The sequence below is a fragment of the Oncorhynchus masou genome, chromosome 3 (genome assembly GCF_036934945.1).
Source record: "Oncorhynchus masou masou isolate Uvic2021 chromosome 3, UVic_Omas_1.1, whole genome shotgun sequence".
Taxonomy (NCBI): domain Eukaryota; kingdom Metazoa; phylum Chordata; class Actinopteri; order Salmoniformes; family Salmonidae; genus Oncorhynchus; species Oncorhynchus masou.
In genome coordinates, this window is record NC_088214.1 from 34,621,135 (window position 1) to 34,640,195 (window position 19,061).

Genomic DNA, 19,061 nt, shown 5'->3' on the forward strand with positions numbered 1-19,061 from the left:
TTTTTAGGAGATTTTGTGCTATTTATGCTCTTCAGGAAGGCATCACGTGGCAACAACACACCCGGACAATATGCTGGTGGTGTATATGTGGGAGGGCCTGGTGGACATGTGAGAGAAACTGTGTGTATTTTTGTGCATATTTTTGTTGCTTCTGTGTCTCATTTATTTTGGTGCACATCAATGTTCAAGAGTGTGTGCATTCACTGTGTGTGTGTGTGTGTGCGTCAAGTTCAAACTAACTTTTTGCGCTCCATAATGAGCCTAAATGTCCCGATTTATTTGAACTGCAATTTGTATTTTGCCTTCTTTAAATAGCATCCGCTATTACATGACCCTCAGCAACAGCCACGAGGACGTGACAGCGTTTACAGGGGAAACACATAACAGTAGACTAAATCAAACGATGTTGGCCTAATGGAATGATACAAATGTAGAGTACCAATTGAAGGGAACACTTCATTGGCAGTTAAATATGTGTAGTAATTACTCACGGTTGCTACCGATAGAGGCTACCCACTGGGCACAGACGTCAATTTAACGTCTACCCCACGTTGGCTCAACATTATTTCATTGAAATGATGTGGCTACAACGTTGATTCAACCTGTGTGTGCCCAGTGGGTATATTTAACATATAGCCTACAAATTGAAGGAAACAGGACAAGTCGGGTATGTGATTAAAACGTTCTACAAATCACAAACCGTTACATTTGGTGTGACTCTTTGCCTTGTCATCCAATTTGGCTTGCATCTCCAAATGTAATCCTTGCAAGTTATAAGGCCATACAATTCAACTTCTGTACACCCACACTAGAGCCCGACCGAACACGCCCCCATTCTCATCGACGGTGCTGCAGTGGAGCAGGTTGAGAACTTCAAGTTTCTTGGTGTCCACACCACCAACAAACTAACAGGGTCCAAGCATACCAAGACAGTGGTGAAGAGGGCACAACAGAACATATTCCGCCTCAGGAGAATGAAAAGATTTGGCATGGGTCCTCGGCTTCTCAAAAGGTTCTACAGCTACACCATCGAGAGCATCCTGACTGGTTGCATCACTGCCTGGTATGGCAACTGCTCGGCCTCCGAATGCAAGGCACTACAGAGGGTAGTGTGAACGGCCCAGTAGATCACTGGGGCCAAGCTTCCTGCCATCCAGGACCTCTATACCAGGCGGTGTCAGAGGACGGCCCTAAAAATCGTCAAGGACTCCAGCCACCTTAGTCATAGACTGTTCCCTCTGCTACCACACGGCAAGCGGTACCGGAGCGCTAAGTCTAGGTCCAAGAGGCTTCTAAACAGCCTCTACCCCCAAACCATAAGACTCCTGAATATCTAATCAAATGGCTACCCAGACTATTTGCACCCTCCCTCTCTCTTTTACACTGTTGCTACTCTCTGTCACTTTAATAACTCTACCTACATGTACATATTACCGCAACTAACTGGTGCCCCCACACATTGACTCTGTACCGATACCCCTCTGTATATAGTCTCACTATTGTTATTTTGCTGCTGCTCTTTAATTACTTGTTACTTTTATTTCTTATTCTTATCCGTATTTTTTATTTTTTAAACTGCATTGTTGGTTAGTTGCTCGTAAGTAACCACTTCACGGTAAGGTCTACACCTGTTGTATTCGGCGCATGTGACTAATACAATTTGATTTGATTTGATATGGGATTTTTGCGTCCAGTACGATACCGATTTTAGGGAGGCAAAAGTCACCGATTACTGATACCACCAAAAAGCTACATTCTATATCTAACTATATCCTCTATAAATACGAAATTAAACACAAACACTTTTTCAGTTTACCTTCTTAGATACAACATAAAGAGTTGTCTATCTATGGCAGTGGTTAAGAATGCAGAAGTGCTTGTGCTGAAGCACCACAAGCACACTAATAAACGAGAAGGGATGAATTAATTCAACATTGTCTCAAAGTAAATCTGAAACTGCACTGTTCACAACCTATGCAGTGAAATGCAGTACCATGCAGTTCTTAATGTCTACACTAGATGTCAGCATTTGTATTGAGTAGATTCACTGCAGTGCTTTATAACATTCAAAGGTCATGTGAAGAAAATTTTTACGGCATCATCTGGTGCCCAAATTGATGATATATGTTGCACAGCAAGAGTCGAGTCAAAACTAACAGATTTGGTTCAGTCACTTCAGTCAGTTGTCCTGATGAGCCCTTCCCAGGTAGCTAGTTTAGGCTTGTGGCTAGAAACTTCAGCATGAATTTGGAACTTGTCTGCCGAAGTTGGGACGAGGGAGAGTGTTCAGAATCATTCTGTTTTTATCGGTGACGTTAACGCCGTAGTGGTACATTTTCAGTGACATCACTACAATAAATTAGCTTTATCTGTCACGATCTGATATTGGCTAAACTATCTAGCTACTTCCCTCTGCTTACTGGGGCAATCGGGAGTGAAGGACAGTGTGCCTTGTTGCCGGCTTGCAGCGCAAACTCTCCTCATTGAGCATTAGATTGTACCACGGTGATGGTTACTACCACTATTAGATGTTTTCGACCCCTCGCCCATCGAAATTAAGTTTTAACTAGCACCATGCTTCTATTGTTGCCAGTTAGCCAGTATAAACTAGCTAGGTGGGAAGGGCTCATCAGGTCTAATGACTAACCAGTGTCCCCGCACATTGACTCTGTACCGGTACCCCCTTGTATATAGCCTCGCTTATGTTATTTTATTGTTGCTCCTTCATTTTTATTTTATTTTATTTATTTATTTTACTTTATTTTATTTTAGTAAATATTTATTAACACATTTATTTCTTAAAACTGCACTGTTGGTTAAGGGCTTGTAAGTAAGCATTTCACTGTAAGGTCTACACCTGTTGTATTCAGAGCATGTGACAAATACAATATGATTTGATTTGAACCGAATCCATTCATCTTCAAAGCTGCCGCGATGTACATCATCAATTTGCGCCCCCCAGGGGTGTCCTTATAGCCCTTGCTGAGAACTTATGACAAGCACACACTTGCTGTTCATTAGGACAATGTTTTTTTACTGAAACATTCGTGTAAATTACACTGTTATTCAATTCTAAATCTATACAAAATGTATTGGATGTATATTTCAACTGCAAATACAATGTCCTGATGATTTGATGTGACTGACAATGTTCGTGCAGGAATTTCCTTGCCGCTCTGATTTTAGTCACACACGTTCTAGTTTAGCTTGCATATTTCGGGAAACTAAATAAACTCGTTTACATAATATACCCAGACAGTAGCGGTGTTATTTTTGTATCAAGGATAAGTGTTCACTTTGGCACCAGTTCGGTGTTGCAAATGTAAGTAGCACAGCTTGCTAGCTAGCCAGCTAGGCTAACTACCTTGCTGGCTAGATAGAGACTAACTCAATTGCTGGCTAGCTAGCCAGCTAACGTGAACTAAGTGAGAATGTGATGAGGATAGGGCTGTTTTGCTTGGTGAAGTGTACTTTTGATGATTTACTTATTCAAATATGCTGTCACTGACTGTGGCAAGCTACTCACGTCAAACCACCATGCCTACTCTCACGTCGTGACTTAGTGGTGAATGACGTTCAGTGAGCAGCTCGTAGAGTGCCCTCTTTAGGCAACCATTCCGTTTAAAAAAAAATATATATATTACAGCAAATGAGCAGACATATTTTTTTCATTCTATGTATATCATTTCAGTGCTTTATCTGTGGAATAAAGACTGATACAAATATTTCTCAGATCATATCAGTGAATCCGATTCATCAGCCAGGCTTTAAACGGCACAGCCTTTCATACTTCACTGTGGGAAAAGGGCAGGAACACCTGTAATGTTGATATGCTTTTCAGTTTCCTGCCATATTTTAGATTTAAGTTATTTAGCAGATGTTTTTTATTCAGAGTGACTTAAAGGAGCAATTGTGGTTAAATCCTTTGCTCAAGGTCACATCAACATATTTTTGACCTAAGGGATTTGATCCAGCAACCTTAAGGTTACTATCCCAAAGCTCTTAACTGCTAGACGACCTGCCGCCCTGGTGACTGGTTTCACATTTGTCTCCAGTGATAATGAGGTAAAATATATCTAAAATAATTGTAATTTACAAACCTAGGTCTTCTCAGTAGCTCTTATCAATTTAGAAATCACAGCGTGTGGACAATGCTGTTATTTCCAGCGGGAAAAAAGAAAGTAGATGTTTTTCCACATGGAACAGACAGGTTTGCCCGACATTATTCATGGTTTCCTCGCATGAAAAGGTGGTGGAAATAAGTCAAGGTCAGTGTAGACATCGGTGGACACACCTTTGCCACACCTCCATTTCTGTGATCTCCACCCCAAGCACATAGCTGGCTGGCTCATACGTTTCCCCATACTTAAATTCGTGGTCAGAATGCATGCAGAGAGAAAAGTGTATGAAAAAATGTTCCATTTAAAAAAAAAAATCCATTTATACGTGTATATCTCGGGTGTGAATTCCCCTCTGGCTATGTACCTCCAGTTCATTACAAATAAATACATGGCCTATACAATTGCGTGTGTGTGTGTGTGTGTGTGTGTGTGTGTGTGTGTGTGTGTGTGTGTGTGTGTGTGTGTGTGTGTGTGTGTGTGTGTGTGTGTGTGTGTGTGTGTGTGTGTGTGTGTGTGTGTGTGTGTGTGTGTGTGCGTGTATGTATGTGTGTGATGGTATGTGATACATGAAACTCCCTTCATCATCTGAAATGGAGGTAGGCCTTTTTCCCCTCAGGGAGAAATGGCTGACAGATGGCTCATACTCCAGATATTAACCAAACATGTGAGAGCTAGTTGACATGTACTGTGGGGCCAGAGGGCCCTGTACCTTCTGCTCTCCCAGTTAGAAATGTAATATGACTCTGCTATGTATTGGTGTTTAGACTTAGCCTAGGACTCGAAGCTACAGATGGGTCTGAAACTGAAAATAGGCCTTGTTTTACTCATTCAAGGGTTGGCTAATTTACCCTGTCTGGGCTTGTGTCATGCAGTGATGTAGTGAAATAAATGTTCACGTTTAAAAACATCCCGCTGAAAAACATCCCCACAGCGTGATGTTGCCACCACCACTCTTCACCATATGGATGGTGCTAGGTTTCCTCCAGATGTGATGCTTGGCATTCAGACCAAAGTGTTCCATCTTGGTTTCATCAGACCAGAGAATCTTGTTTCTTGTGGTCTGAGAGTCTATAGGTGCCTTTTTAGCAAACTCCAAGCGGGCTGTCGTGTGCCTTTTACTGAGGAGTGGCTTCTGTCTAGCCACTCTACCAATCAGGCCTGATTGGTGGAGTGCTTCAGAGATTGTTGTCCTTCTGAAAGGTTCTCCCATCTCCATAGAGGAACTCTGGAACTCTGTCAGAGTGACCCTCGGGTTCTTGATCACCTCCCTGACCAAGGCCCTTCTCCCCCGATTGCTCAGTTTGGCTGGGCGGCCAGGTCTAGGAAGAGTCTTGGTGGTTCCAAACTTCTTCCATTTAAGAATGATGGAGGCAACTGTGTTCTTGGGGTCCTTCAATGCTGCAGACATTTTTTGGTACCCTTCCCCAGATCTGTGCCTCGACACAATGCTGTCTCGGAGCTCTACGGACAATTCCTTCGACTTCAGGGTCGAGGTCGTGTTGTCATCTTCAGCTATTGTACTCATAAGTCATTTCTTTATTTATATGTTTTAAAGGTCCAACTCAGCCATAGTGTGGAAATATATATACAGTGGCAAGAAAAGTATGTGAACCCTTTGGAATTATCTGGAATTATGGATAAATTGGTCATACAATTACATCTGATTTAATCTAAATCACAACAACAGACAAACACAGTCTGCTTAAACTAATAACAGAAATTATTGTATTTTTCTTGTCTATATTGAATACATAATTTTAACATTCACAGTGTAGGTTTGTGAACACCTAGGCTAATGGCTTCTCCAAAAGCTAATTGTTGTCACGTTCTGACCTTTATTTCCTTTGTTTTGTCATTATTTAGTATGGTCAGGGCGTGAGTTGGGGTGGGCAGTCTATGTTTGTTTTACTATGATTTGGGTATTTCTATGTTTCGGCCTAGTATGGTTCTCAAACAGAAGCAGGTGTCATTAGTTGTCTCTGATTGAGAATCATACTTAGGTAGCCTGGGTTTCACTGTGTGTTTGTGGGTGATTGTTCCTGTCTCTGTGTTTGCACCAGATAGGGCTGTTTTTGGTTTTCCACGTTTATTGTTTTGTAGTGTTCCTGTTTATCTTTTTTTTTATTAAACATGAATCAATATAACCACGCTGCGTTTTGGTCCGCCTCTCCTTCAAGTAAAGAAAACCGTTACAGAATCAACCACCACAACAGGACCAAGCGGCGTGGTAACGGGCAGCAGCAGGAGCAGCGCGATAAAGACTTCTGGACTTGGGAAGAAATCCTCGACGGGAGAGGACCCTGGGCAAAACCAGGGGAGTGTCGCTGTCCCAAGGTGCAGCAGGAGAAGCGGCAGCAGGAGCAGCGCGAGGAGGAATGGACATGGGAGGACGAATTGGACGGAAAGGGACCCTGGGCACAGCCAGGAGAATATCGCCGCCCCAAAGAAGAGCTGGAGGCGGAGAAGGCGGAGAGGCGCTGGTATGAGGAGGCAGCACGGCCGCGTGGATGGAAGCCTGAGAGTAAGCCCCAAAAATTTCTTGGGGGGGCACACAGGAAGTGTGGCGAAGCCAGGTAGGAGAACTGCGCCAACTTCCTGTGCTTACCGGGGGGCGAGAGAGACCGGGCAGGCACCGTGTTATGCGGTGGGCGCACGGTGTCCCCAGTGCGGGTGCATAGCCCGGTGCGGTACATATCAGCTCCGCGTATCGGCAGGGCTAGAGTGAGCATTGAGCCAAGTGCCATGAAGCCGGCTCTACGCATCTGGTCCCCAGTGCGTCTCCTTGGGCCGGCTTACATGGCACCAGCCTTGCACACGGTGTCCCCGGTTCGCCTGCATAGCCCAGTGCGGGCTATTCCACCTCGCCGCACTGGCAGGGCGACCGGGAGCATTCAACCGGGTAAGGTTGGGCAGGCTCGGTGCTCAAGAGCTCCAGTGCGCCTGCACGGTCCGGTCTATCCGGTACCACCTCCACGCACCAGCCCTCTGGTGACAGCCCCCGCACCAGGCTGTCTCTCCGTCTCATCCCTACAGGTGCTCCCACCTGTCCAGCGCTGCCAGAGCCTTCCTCCTCTCCAGCGCTGCCAGAGCTTCCGCCCCTCTGTCCAGAGCTTCCGCCCCTCTGTCCAGAGCTTCCGCTCCTCTGTCCCGAGCTGCCCCTCAGTCCAGTGGGGTCATTTAGTAGGGTCACCGTGGTTAGGAGGCCACGGAAGCGGACAAGAAGGCGGACTAAGACGATGGTGAAGTGGGGTCCGCATCTTGCGCCAGAGCCGCCACCGCGGACAGACGCCCACCCAGACCCTCCCCTATAGGTTAAGGTTTTACGGTCGGAGTCCGCACCTTTGGGGGGGTACTGTCACGTTCTGACCTTTATTTCCTTTGTTTTGTCATTATTTAGTATGGTCAGGGCGTGAGTTGGGGTGGGCAGTCTATGTTTGTTTTTCTATGATTTGGGTATTTCTATGTTTCGGCCTAGTATGGTTCTCAATCAGAGGCAGGTGTCATTAGTTGTCTCTGATTGAGAATCATACTTAGGTAGCCTGGGTTTCACTGTGTGTTTGTGGGTGATTGTTCCTGTCTCTGTGTTTGCACCAGATAGGGCTTTGTTTGGTTTTCCACGTTTATTGTTTTGTAGTGTTCGTGTTGATCTTTTTTTTATTAAACATGAATCAATATAACCACGCTGCGTTTTGGTCCGCCTCTCCTTCAAGTAAAGAAAACCGTTACAATTGTAGTCAGGAGTCAGCTAACCTGGAGTACAACCATTGAGACGCGATTGGAGATGCTGGTTAGAGCTTCCCTGCCCTATAATAAACACTCACAAAATTTGAGTTTCCTATTCACAAGAAGCATAGCCTGATGTGAACCATGCCTTGAACAAAAGAGATCTCAGAAGACCCAAGATGAAGAATTGTTGACTTGCATAAAGCTGGAAAGGGTTACAAAAGTATCTCTAAAAGCCTTGATGTTCATCAGTCCACAGTAAGACAAATTGTCTATAAATGGAGAAAGTTCAGCACTGTTGCTACTCTCCCTATGAGTGGCTGTCCTGCAAAGATGACTGCAAGAGCACAGCGCAGAATTCTCAATGAGGTTAAGAAGAATCTTAAGAGTGTCAGCTAAAGACTTACAGAAATCTCTGGAACATGCTAACAGTCTACGATACGTAAAACACTAAGCAAGAATGGTGTTCATGAGAGGACACCACGGAAGAAGCCACTGCTGTCCAAAAAATCTGAAGTTTGCAAAAGAGCACCTGGATGTTCAACAGCGCTACTGGCAAAATATTCTGTGGACAGATGAAACTGCAGTTTGGTTGTTTGGAAGGAACACAACACTATGTATGGAGAAAAAAAGGCACAGCACACCATCAAGACCTCATCCAACTGTAAAGTATGGTGGAGGGAGCATCATGGTTTGGAGCTGCTTTTCTGCCTCAGGGCCTGAACAGCTTTCTATCATGGACAGAAAAATTAATTCCCAAGTTTATCAAGACATTTTGCAGGAGAATGTAAGGCTTTCTGTCCACAAATTGAAGCTCAACAGAAGTTGGGTGGACCAGGACAACGACCCAAAACACAGAAGTAAATCAACAACAGAATGGCTTCAACAGAAGAAATATGCCTTCTGGAGTGGCCCGGTTAGAGTCCTGACCTCAACCTGATCGAGATGCTGTGGCATGACCTCAAGAGAACGGTTCACACCAGACATCCCAAGAATATTGCTGAACTGAAACAGTTTTGTAAAGAGGAATGGTCCAAAATTCCTTCTGACCTTTGTGCAGGTCTGATCCGCAACTACAGAAAACGTCTGGTTGAGGTTATTGCGGCCAAAGGAGGGTCAACCAGTTATTAAATCCAAGAGTTCATATACTTTTCCCACCCTGCACTGTGAATGTTTACTCGGTGTGTTCAATAAAGACATGAAAACGTATAATTGTTTGTGTTATTAGTTTAAGCAGACTGTGTTTGTCTATTGTTGTGACTAAGATGAAGATCAGACCAAATTGTATGACCAATTTATGCAGAAATCCAGGTAATTCCACAGGGTTCACATACTTTTTATTGCCACTGTAAAACACAGGGGGAAACAATTTTGGACTGCACTGGGCCTTTAACATAAAGAGCCATAAAGACTGATCGACTGTGGCTGTGGCATTGGCTTAAACAGATTTCTATTTTTAGTGATTTTCAATTAACCTTTACCAGGAAGGATGTCTCGAGCTTTGAATCCGTTTTTCGAGAGTCTTGGCAAGACATCAGTGTTCATGATAAACCAACGCAATACACACAAACAAATACAATATTTAAATGTAGTTGCATTGGTTGATGGCACATTTTGGTAGTGAATGAGGTGAGTTGAGATGAGGTGAGTTCCCATTGTGCACCTGCTGATAAAAGTGCTATGTAAATCCACCTATTACCCATCACCACATGGTAGGGTTAAGGTCTGTTTCCAGACAGGTGTCTGAGTCAGCGAGTTTTGGAACTCTTGTCCGGTGCAATGCATGATGGGACAGCTGGCTGCCACTGCCACCGTATGCCTGCGGTATGACTCATGGGATGAATGCATAGAGGGATGGTTAGACAGAAGGTGTTTGGGTGTCTTTAAGTATTATAACATTCCAACTGATGTCTCCTCCTTCAGAGTGTGTGTGTATGTGCATGACTGTGCGTGTGTGTGTGTGGGGAGGGTGCATATGTGTGTGGTAAGCCTCTGTCAGAACAGATGTTAGACACAGCAGGCTCATGTCCTTATGGCCAGCGGGGGTTCAGGACGATTTGGCTGCTGCACAGATCAAAGTCATGATCAACCTGAACAGGAAAAGCAGCCCGTAGAGAACTGCAGATGCAACCAAATATGATCCATTCTCACACAGTGTGTGTGTGTGTGTGTGTGTGTGTGTGTGTGTGTGTGTGTGTGTGTGTGTGTGTGTGTGTGTGTGTGTGTGTGTGTGTGTGTGTGTGTGTGTGTGTGTGTGTGTGTGTGTGTACATTAATAGGTATATGAGAACGAGCAAGTGTGTGCAAGGTATGTGTGTGATTGCACTCTTGCGTGTGATTAGAGCATTAGCAGAAGATGTGCCCTAGAGAGAAACACCTCTAAATCCATGTCACACACACACAACACACAGAGACTATTTTGCTCTTCACAGGGATGTAGCTTGTCATAGTCAGCATTCCTGTCTCTGCACACACACAGAGGTGGGCTCGGTTCCACTTTAGCTTCTGACAGAATAAAGCTACCTTCTCTCCTCTCTCTCTCTCTCTCTCTCTCTCTCTCTCTCTCTCTCTCTCTCTCTCTCTCTCTCTCTCTCTCTCTCTCTCTCTTTCTCTCTCTCTCTCTCCCTCTCTGATGTTGATGATGAAATACTGCAGGTGTGAAGGAGGGACAAAGAACAGTACAATCTCTTTGGACATGTGGGATAGTGTATTGCAAAATCAGCATGTTTAAACGATACGTTTCAGTTTGACTGAGTGTCAGTTAAATTTGATACAGGGCATTGATTCCTGAAATGACTGGAATGGCCATTTCTGGCACACCACATAGGTTAGAGGTCAAATGCCTTAGGTAATTCTATGAGGTTGTGTTGTGTTTTTGGGGGTCGCTTGTGAACGTGTGTTCTTGATATGATGGTGTGCATAGGTAACTACTCCACCAACACCAGCCTCCATGACCGACCTACTGTATATTAATGCAGATCTTCAGACAGATGAAGTCTCACGTTCCCAGCTAATTCAATTTCCCAAGCCTGTCCCATGAGCCCTGGGGGTTTTGGATAAGCTGCTCTATCACTGCTCTGAGTTTCAGTACTTTGTAATATGCAGGTGTGTGTTTTGATCATAATACTAGAGCAGATTGTGGAATGAGATTTTAGTGTCGTTTCTGTTCTTTGACGCAATACGGGCACTCTTGGTGCGCGCAGGGTTGATGAGTAGTTGAGGAGTTGAACCAGGTGTGCACAAGTAAGCGGTTCACAACCTTTTCCGTTCCTGGGACCAGCAAATCACCATCAAAAGCTCGAGCTCTATCCCAAAAATAATATACAGTTTATCTTGGCGGTCAAATGTAGTTACTTTGAGCAGGGAACAAATGAAATGCCTATTAGCACAAACAATTAGCATTGTTAAAAGTAATGTAACATTGCTTATAATACATTAATACTCCCAACTGTTATTATTTTTGGAACAAAAAAATGCAAAACATTTTTTTTTAAACATTTTAAATTTGGACCACCAGTAGTACCCCTACGGGGTGGTCCACGGACCCCGGTTTGTAAAACACTGGCCTAGTTGTAAGTAGCAGTAGGGGAAACACTCCTGTGGTGTTGTCAGTCATCTTGTTTAAGTTGCTATGTCATTGTTGCTTTTTCATCTGTTGACAATGTTGCAGGGAATATCTTCGGTAACCGTAGTGGTGACCACAGCTCATTTAACACACAGTCCTTCAGTCCACCTGCTGCTACACCAGGGGACCGCACGCCAGATGGTGTGTGATTGGTTTCTCACAAGCCCAGGACGAGGCCACTAACAGGCAGCATTATTTTTTGTGTGTGTGTGTGTGTGTGTGTGTGTGTGTGTGTTGGGGGGGGGGTCTCCTGCGCATGATTATGTTCATTATCATTTAGCCTACACATTTATTCAAATACAGTACCAGTCAAAAGTTTGGACACAGCTACTCATTCCAGGGTTTTTATTTTTTACTATTTTCTACACAGACTGTGCAAAACGGTCAAGGCAAAGGGTGGCTACTTTGAAGCATCTCAAACATAAAATATATTTTGATTTGTTTTAACACCTTTTTTGCTTACTACATGATTCCATGTGTTACTTCATAGTTTTGTCTTCCATTTTATTCCACAATATAGTAAACAATTTAGAAAAACCCTGGAATGAGTAGGTGTCCAAACGTTTGACTGGTACTGTACATAACAGGTATGTGTTTCCACTAACATCAGCCAGTGTGTGCGTTTTGTCAGGATGTAGCTGGCTGCCTACACAGTTGTGTTGAGCTGGGGCGTAGTGGTTCCACGTGTTGCAGTGTCATATGTGGAGTTGCCCTAGTTAAATGGGTAGAACAGGGAGAGGAGGCTGATGGGCTGTAAAGTGATGGGAGGTGGGCTATTGGACATCCCTCTGTCAAGACAGAAGCCACGGCTGTGCAGCTTTCCTTCTGTGCCTCACCTGCTCAAGCAAGCGGAAAGAGCAAGTCTGGAGGAATCGTGATGCCCATCTCAATGAGTGGGAGAGGGGAAATAGAGGGAAAAAAGGTACGTGCTGGTAGCTGAAGAGAGCGGGAAAGTAGAGAGCAGAAAATGTCTGGAGGCGTGATGCTCATCTCAATGAGTCTCTGGCTTCTCTCTGATCACAGCACTGTATTTAGACAGAAAAGGGGACAGAGCAGAGATGGAGAATAGAGCAGAGATGAAAGGCACTGCACTAACCCTATAAACTGGTATATACAGAGAGCATGTCTAAATGTTTGATTACCAAAGACATTTTAACCAGGAAATTGAAAGGATGACCCTTGTGCTGCTAGATGAGTGTAAAATCCAGACAGACGTACAGGTTGGTATATGGGGAAAGAGTCCTCAGCTGGCAGACAGGCTCCCCGCCATAGACATCACCCTAATGTCACACTTTGTAGGATCACTCCCTAGAACTTGGCACACATGCCAGTTAACTTTCATTACAGACACGCTGCCTCTAAGCAGTCGCCTGGAAACATGTACCACTTTCACATCTGCGAGACAAATGTCATTCCTCTACATGGCCACATTAGAGGCATTTCCAATACAAACACTGTTCCAACAGCTTATTACTTCTGCTTGTTCTGGCTCAGTCTTATGCCAATCTACAGACAAGATGCAGCGCTTGTGTGAAGGTACCTTCCAGAACACCTGATTAATAATCTTGGAATGAATTCCTCAAGTAGTCAAGGCACGTGACCAATTACACTTACCTTGAAAGGTTAAGTGTCAGTATCCAAGTATACAGTTTAAATGAATAAAAAAAATATGGGACAACCCTTCAGAAATTTTAAGGCAATGCGTTGCTATAGTGACCTTGCATGGCTTAACATAACTCCAAACAAGGATCCAAGGTGATTGGCAGAAATCAGAACCACCATGTGCCCAAAATGTTGAAAGCAATATCAGTTCTCCAGTAGAGTCAAACAGAAACACATCAACATGCAAATTGAAAATCAATCATTTTATTTAGCAAGCTAGTGGATAACAAGTGAATAGGCATCTTGTATCTGCTACTAGGTCATAGTCAGGCCCTCATCCCAAGCAGAGGTGGATCAGAAGTATTTCAGGCCTGGCAGGTGGTTCTGGTCAGAATCAACTCTCCACTGGACACCACGGAAGTCTCTCCATCCAAAGACACTGCCACATCTCTCCCTGGAGGAACAGAAGATTAAGTCATGCTTCAAGCACCAAATCCAACAAATGCAAAACAGTTTAGTATTTCCAGCTACTTTCAAACCCTGGTCAAATTAAAGTTAGGATGTATTGATATTTGTGCAAATGTAAACCCCATAGTGCTCTAGGACCAGGATTGATGGCCACCACTTAAATACCTAAACGATCAAATTTAAATCCATCCCTAGATTTTTTTAGTTTTTTAAAGCCACTTACTTTGCCTGTTGCAGCTCTGTTGACAGGAGTGGTTTCCAGTAACGTAGCACACCTCTGTACTACAGTGAATGAATACCTGGATGGAAGGAATGTTGGCATTAATTGGGATGATTCATGTACTAGAGGCAGTTCTGCAGAATGGTCACTAGCTGGAACAGAGTCAAACCTGACCTTTATTTGTTTATGAATCTCTACAACGACTAATTTTGACTTAACAGCCATCCCATCTAGTGCAAAAGTTCTGCCTCCAGGGAAAGACTGGCAGTGTAGCCTAGTGGTTAGAGCATTGGACTAGTAACCGAAAGGTTGCAAGTTCAAATCCCTGAGCTGACAAGGTACAAAATCTGTCGTTCTGCCACTGAACAGGCAGTTTACCCACTGTTCCTAGGCCATCATTGAAAATAAGAATTTGTTCTTAACTGACTTGCCTAGTAAAATAAAGGTAAAAAAAATAAAAAATGAATGTCATCCTGCAGATGGAAAGCAAACCTTTAGCTTGGTATCATTTAGCAGACACGCTTATCCAGAGTGACTTACAGGAGAAATTAAGGTTAAGCAGCTTGCTTAAGGGCACAGATCTCACCTACTCAACGAGTCGAACCAGCAACCTCTCAGTTACTGGCCCAACGCCCTTAACTGCTAGGCATCCCCAAATAGCGACAATTATGCAAGCCAATAAAAAGCCGTCAACAGCACCACTGGCTTTCATCTAGTGACTTAGACGGAAGTGGAGTGGACTTCCTGGCCAATCAGTCAACCATCAGGAAGAAAAGCCCAGCAGACCACGAGGCCTTGATTGAAACACTCCTGCTGTAGCAAAGTAAAGATGCAGTACCCTGTCCTTCAGAGGGGCTAAGGTGTGCGCATCCACAAAAGTGAACATCTTGACCACAAAGCGTTTGTAGTGGGTGGGGAACACGGCGCCAGACACAGGGATCACAGAGGTCAGGTAGCGGTCATCCTGAGATGGACACCTGGAGGGGGGAGAAATTGTTTGTACAACTCTAGGATCTCCCTAAGTTAACATTCTGGTTGGAAGAGCCCCAGTTAGTTGACATGTAAGCACAGATTTAAAATTAAAGTAAGAAAGGCGCAATACATGGAGAAAAAAAAAAGCAGCAAGGCAACCATCTTAGTTCTCCAGTTACCCAGCAACCAGGAGGTCCCACTTGGGCAGGCTTAGAGGACTGGGGGTGGAGGTGGCCCAGCAGTGCTCCAAATTCAGGACCAGGTTAGAGTCAGTCCTCCTCTCGATGTTAACCTCAACATAAACCGGCTCCTTTAGGACCTTGACAACTGGGTAGTCTGCCTCGCTGTAGTAGGAGGTGTAGGCTTCCACATCTGTGGAGACATAGGTTAGAACTCACAACACACTTAGTCTTGATAGACGATAAAGTTAAGGAACCAGGCATGTCATGCCACAAAGCAATTTCCCCTCAGACACAACTACAAGCCATTAATGAAATAATTGTATTATTCCGTTGACACAAACGTGTCGCCAACTTACCTTCCACACATCCCTCGTTGTAACATTGTCCTCTGGCCAGTCGCAGCACCACTCTGATGGGTCCAGGAACAGCAACTGGAGCAGGTGGAGCAACAGTGTTCACCTCAACAGTCAGTACCTCCACTGCCGTGCCAGTGTACTTACACTGGAACCAGAGCCTAGGAGAGAAACATTCCTACTGTTATGGGACGTACATTAGGACCACCAGTATCGGGTTTCTCAACATTGATTGTGTGGGCTAGCTAGCATTTGCTGGGTACGACAAGTCGAGCGTCAAATTGGATACCAGTTAACGTCAGGTTCTTCAGTTAATTAGTCCCCTTGAAATATCTTAGAGATATCAAAAGAAAGAAAAAATGTTGGAGCATTTAATTGAGCCTCAGGCAGAATTGGGTGAACATTATCCCCTGGAGAGAAGACCCACTCAAAATGGCTGTCTCTGGTGATTGAGCCACGAGGTCCAATCCCCACATCATAGGAAGATGTCATGCTGTTCTCATAGACCACATAGCCACTGTCCTCCTGAAAAAGGTACAAAACGCATTTAGTTGGTGTACACCAATGGGTATATAACAGCCAGGCTTTAAATGAAGAGCAACACAGGTGTTCATTTTTATCCTCACATTAGATGAGGCACACTGGGTAATTACATAATTAGCCAGTTAACTACCAGGGAGAGTAGAACCCCAGCAGTGTTTCAGACCAAGATATGATTATGGAAGCTACAATGGATTGGATTCATAGAGTCACAGTGCACGGCACATTAAGACGGCTACCCACCATCAGAGTGGTGCCACATGCAGTGACAGGGAACTGGTATACAGCAAAGACTGTAGTGGTGCCAACAGGCTTACAGGGGGCATCCTGCCCACCAAGCAGACTAATGGAATCAAGGTCCAGGTTGGGCCTAGTGGAATCCCTGGCCACCACCACCACAAACTGACCATCTCTGCTACATTGAACAGTCACTGGGGAAGGAGATGGCACAGAGAGAAGACACACTCCATAAATGAGTCTTACAAGTTAAAGCTTGGCAGGGAGAAGTACAAATAGACAAACATTGTAAAAATACATTAGGAAATACCTAAACTGCAGTCGTTGACTCACCTGCTTTCCCATAGTAGCACCGCCACCCATCAAAGCAGCAGTTGATCGCGTCACATTGAGCAATAGTAATCGCAGGGGTTCCACAAGTAATCCTCTCTTCCTCCTTCACTTGGCATTTCTCTATAGGAGTGGAAGCCACTGACCTCCGGATGACCTGCTGAGGCTGAGCAGCATAAGTTACAGGCCTAGTCAGATGCTGTGGACCCATTTCCCACGTTAGTGCACCAAGTACATTGGCACAGCACACAACCACTATCACAACTTCAACCCACCCTGCCATTGTTGTAAAATATTGGACTGACTCCACGGTACTTCTGTGGCTTGCTGAGGCTTTTATGCCTGAGATGTATTCATTACGGAAACCATTTACCATTTAAGAACCAAACGGCCAACAAACAGAGTAAAACAAGAGTTTCTATTGGACAAATTCAGGTAGGTCCGCCCCGTTTTATTCAGTTTGCTTCCGTTTAAGAAAAGTTCTGCAAAGGAATCAGAGTATTGAATATACCCCTGATTGATTGTGTTGGTTTGGCGGGAGCCCCTCCTCGTTAAGAGTCAAGCCGTCGCCAGCCCTGGGTAGTTAATCAGTCAGAGCCTGGCAGGTGCAGCTCATTGATGGCTCATTTGGCTCTAGGGAGGAATCATTACCTAGGGATTGTGTCTATCAAATTGGCCAATTTAAATGCTGTGAAATTGATCAATTGTCTGGATCCATCTCAGTAGTCGAAAGTTCCTTCCTCTTCCTCTGTCATTTTCACTGATCTGAGAATATAGGCTACAAAATAACCAATATTCAAAAATGTCCTTTCACCAGTCTTCTCAGCACAAACGGAGGAAGGAGGACATTGGGGCGAACAGGCTCGTGGTAATGGCTGGAGCGGCATAGGTGGAATGGTATCAAAATACATCAGACAAATGGTTTCCATGTGTTTGATGCCATTCCATTGATTCCGTTCCAGCCATTATTACGAGCCGTCCTCCCCTCGGCAGCCTCCACTGTGTTTAATGTATAAGTTTCAAAAGGACTTAGGTACTGAAAAATGATCAAATATTCTCATTTTCTTGACTGCTCATCAGTCTCTAGGGATTGGGCAATACCATGAGCTTGTGCCTATCAAAGGGATCATTTGAGTACTCGAATAATGGGTTGCACTACCTCTTTGGGGCCTTCTCAATAGTCTGAAGATGCTTCCTCTTCTTGTCCCCTCTCCTTCATTTTCACCAAAAATCTATATGAGGGACACCTTTTAGCTAAGACTATTGAAATGCAGCCACTATTCCCCTTCCATCTCTCCCTCCCTAATTCTCTCTTGCCCTCCCCCTTCTCATCCCTCTGTCCTCCTCTCTCTCTCCCATGTATGATTAATGTATTATATTAAGCAGAACTCAGAAGCTGGTTGTGTAAGCTGAGGGTCATAACGAATACTTAAAAATGATCTAATGTTCTCTTTCTCTTCCCTTCCTGCCCCTCTCCATCCCCCCTCTCATGTAGATGTATGGGCGTTACACACAGGAGCTCGGTGTGTATGCCAAGGAGGAGGCGGCCCGCCTGCGTGATGGCGGGGGGCTGCGGAGGGTCACCAGTGTTCGCAGTCGGTCGGCAGAGCTGCTGGAGTATGAGAAAGACCCTTGCGCTAAGTGTCATGGTGAGTGACCGACTGACGGTAACATGACCACTCATATTTACTAAGATGTCTAATGTTAGTGACCTCAACACGACCACTCATATTTACTGACCTGTGTAGTGACCACAGAAAGACTACAGTGCCAAGTATCAGAGTGAGCGAGTAACGTGCTCCTATGACCGCTCCTATGACTGCACCACAACCACTGAATTGACAGCATCATCCTATGCTGCACTAACCACCTCACTGACCACAATCTCGGTTAACCCAGAACTAAAGTCTTGCGTAATTGGTCAGATGCTCGAAAAAGTTCTAGGTCCATATGTTTTAATTAAGAGAAGAGAGAGAACGGGGATCGGAACCAGAACGAAGAGCTCCGCCCTCTCTCTTTGCAAGTTACGGGCATGTCTATGGGCCAAATGTCCCCTCCCCTTCTTAAATTCGAAAGATGATAACACCTGCGAACTCGTGATTTGTCCAAATAACCAGTGATGGAAAACCCAAGCACCGAAACTAATGTTGCTCGTGATCTCACGCATCTCGCTATATCACGACAGATCTGCGGTACCATATATGTTCACCCAGTCTTTCCACGAGAGATAACCCAGGCCATAACCTGACCTGACCTGACCGCTCTGCCCTATTGAACACAGAACACATTTTGAAGAGAGGTTCTGATGTTACTGGTGCATCCTATCAGCCTCTAAATGAGAGAGATGTGTAAAGTTGACGCTTATGACACAGCATGATGACCGATGACCAATCCTGTGCCATGGCCTCGTGGGTGACGGCACTGCTCTTCTGCCAATGTAAAAAAAAACAGCCCCCTCTGCTGGTAATGAATGGTCACTTAGTGTGTCTGTGATGACGAGGGCTGCTGCTGTGCATGTCAATAGCTCCTCTGTCACCTTCATCTTTACTGCGTCACGCCTTTCAACCTCCTGGCTTTTCTCTCAAGAGTAGTACAACATGATGAGGGACAGGAACAAGGAGAGGATGTGCGTGTGAGTGCATGCGTGACTGAGAGAGAGAGAGAGAGAGAGAGGTAGAAAGAGAAATAA

At 44.7% G+C, this 19,061-nt stretch overlaps 2 protein-coding genes across 3 annotated transcripts in view; one reads left to right on the forward strand and one right to left on the reverse strand.

The window, feature by feature from the left end:
- LOC135515011 (chloride channel protein 2-like) overlaps positions 1–19,061 on the forward strand; it is a 66,524-nt gene that overhangs the window by 9,819 nt on the left and 37,644 nt on the right. For both annotated transcript variants that reach the window (XM_064938807.1, XM_064938813.1), the window contains exon 3: positions 17,868–18,021. In XM_064938807.1, the coding sequence (XP_064794879.1) occupies positions 17,868–18,021 (154 nt within the window). The remainder of the gene's footprint in view (positions 1–17,867; positions 18,022–19,061) is intronic.
- On the reverse strand, positions 789–16,583 carry LOC135518425 (zona pellucida sperm-binding protein 4-like). The gene is made up of 10 exons (XM_064943603.1): positions 16,376–16,583; positions 16,049–16,236; positions 15,693–15,790; positions 15,269–15,426; positions 14,910–15,102; positions 14,597–14,735; positions 13,762–13,837; positions 13,461–13,524; positions 7,018–7,033; positions 789–905 (listed from the first exon to the last, which is right to left on the reverse strand). The coding sequence occupies exons 1-10, from the start codon at positions 16,581–16,583 to the stop codon at positions 789–791; spliced, it is 1,257 nt and encodes a 418-aa protein (XP_064799675.1).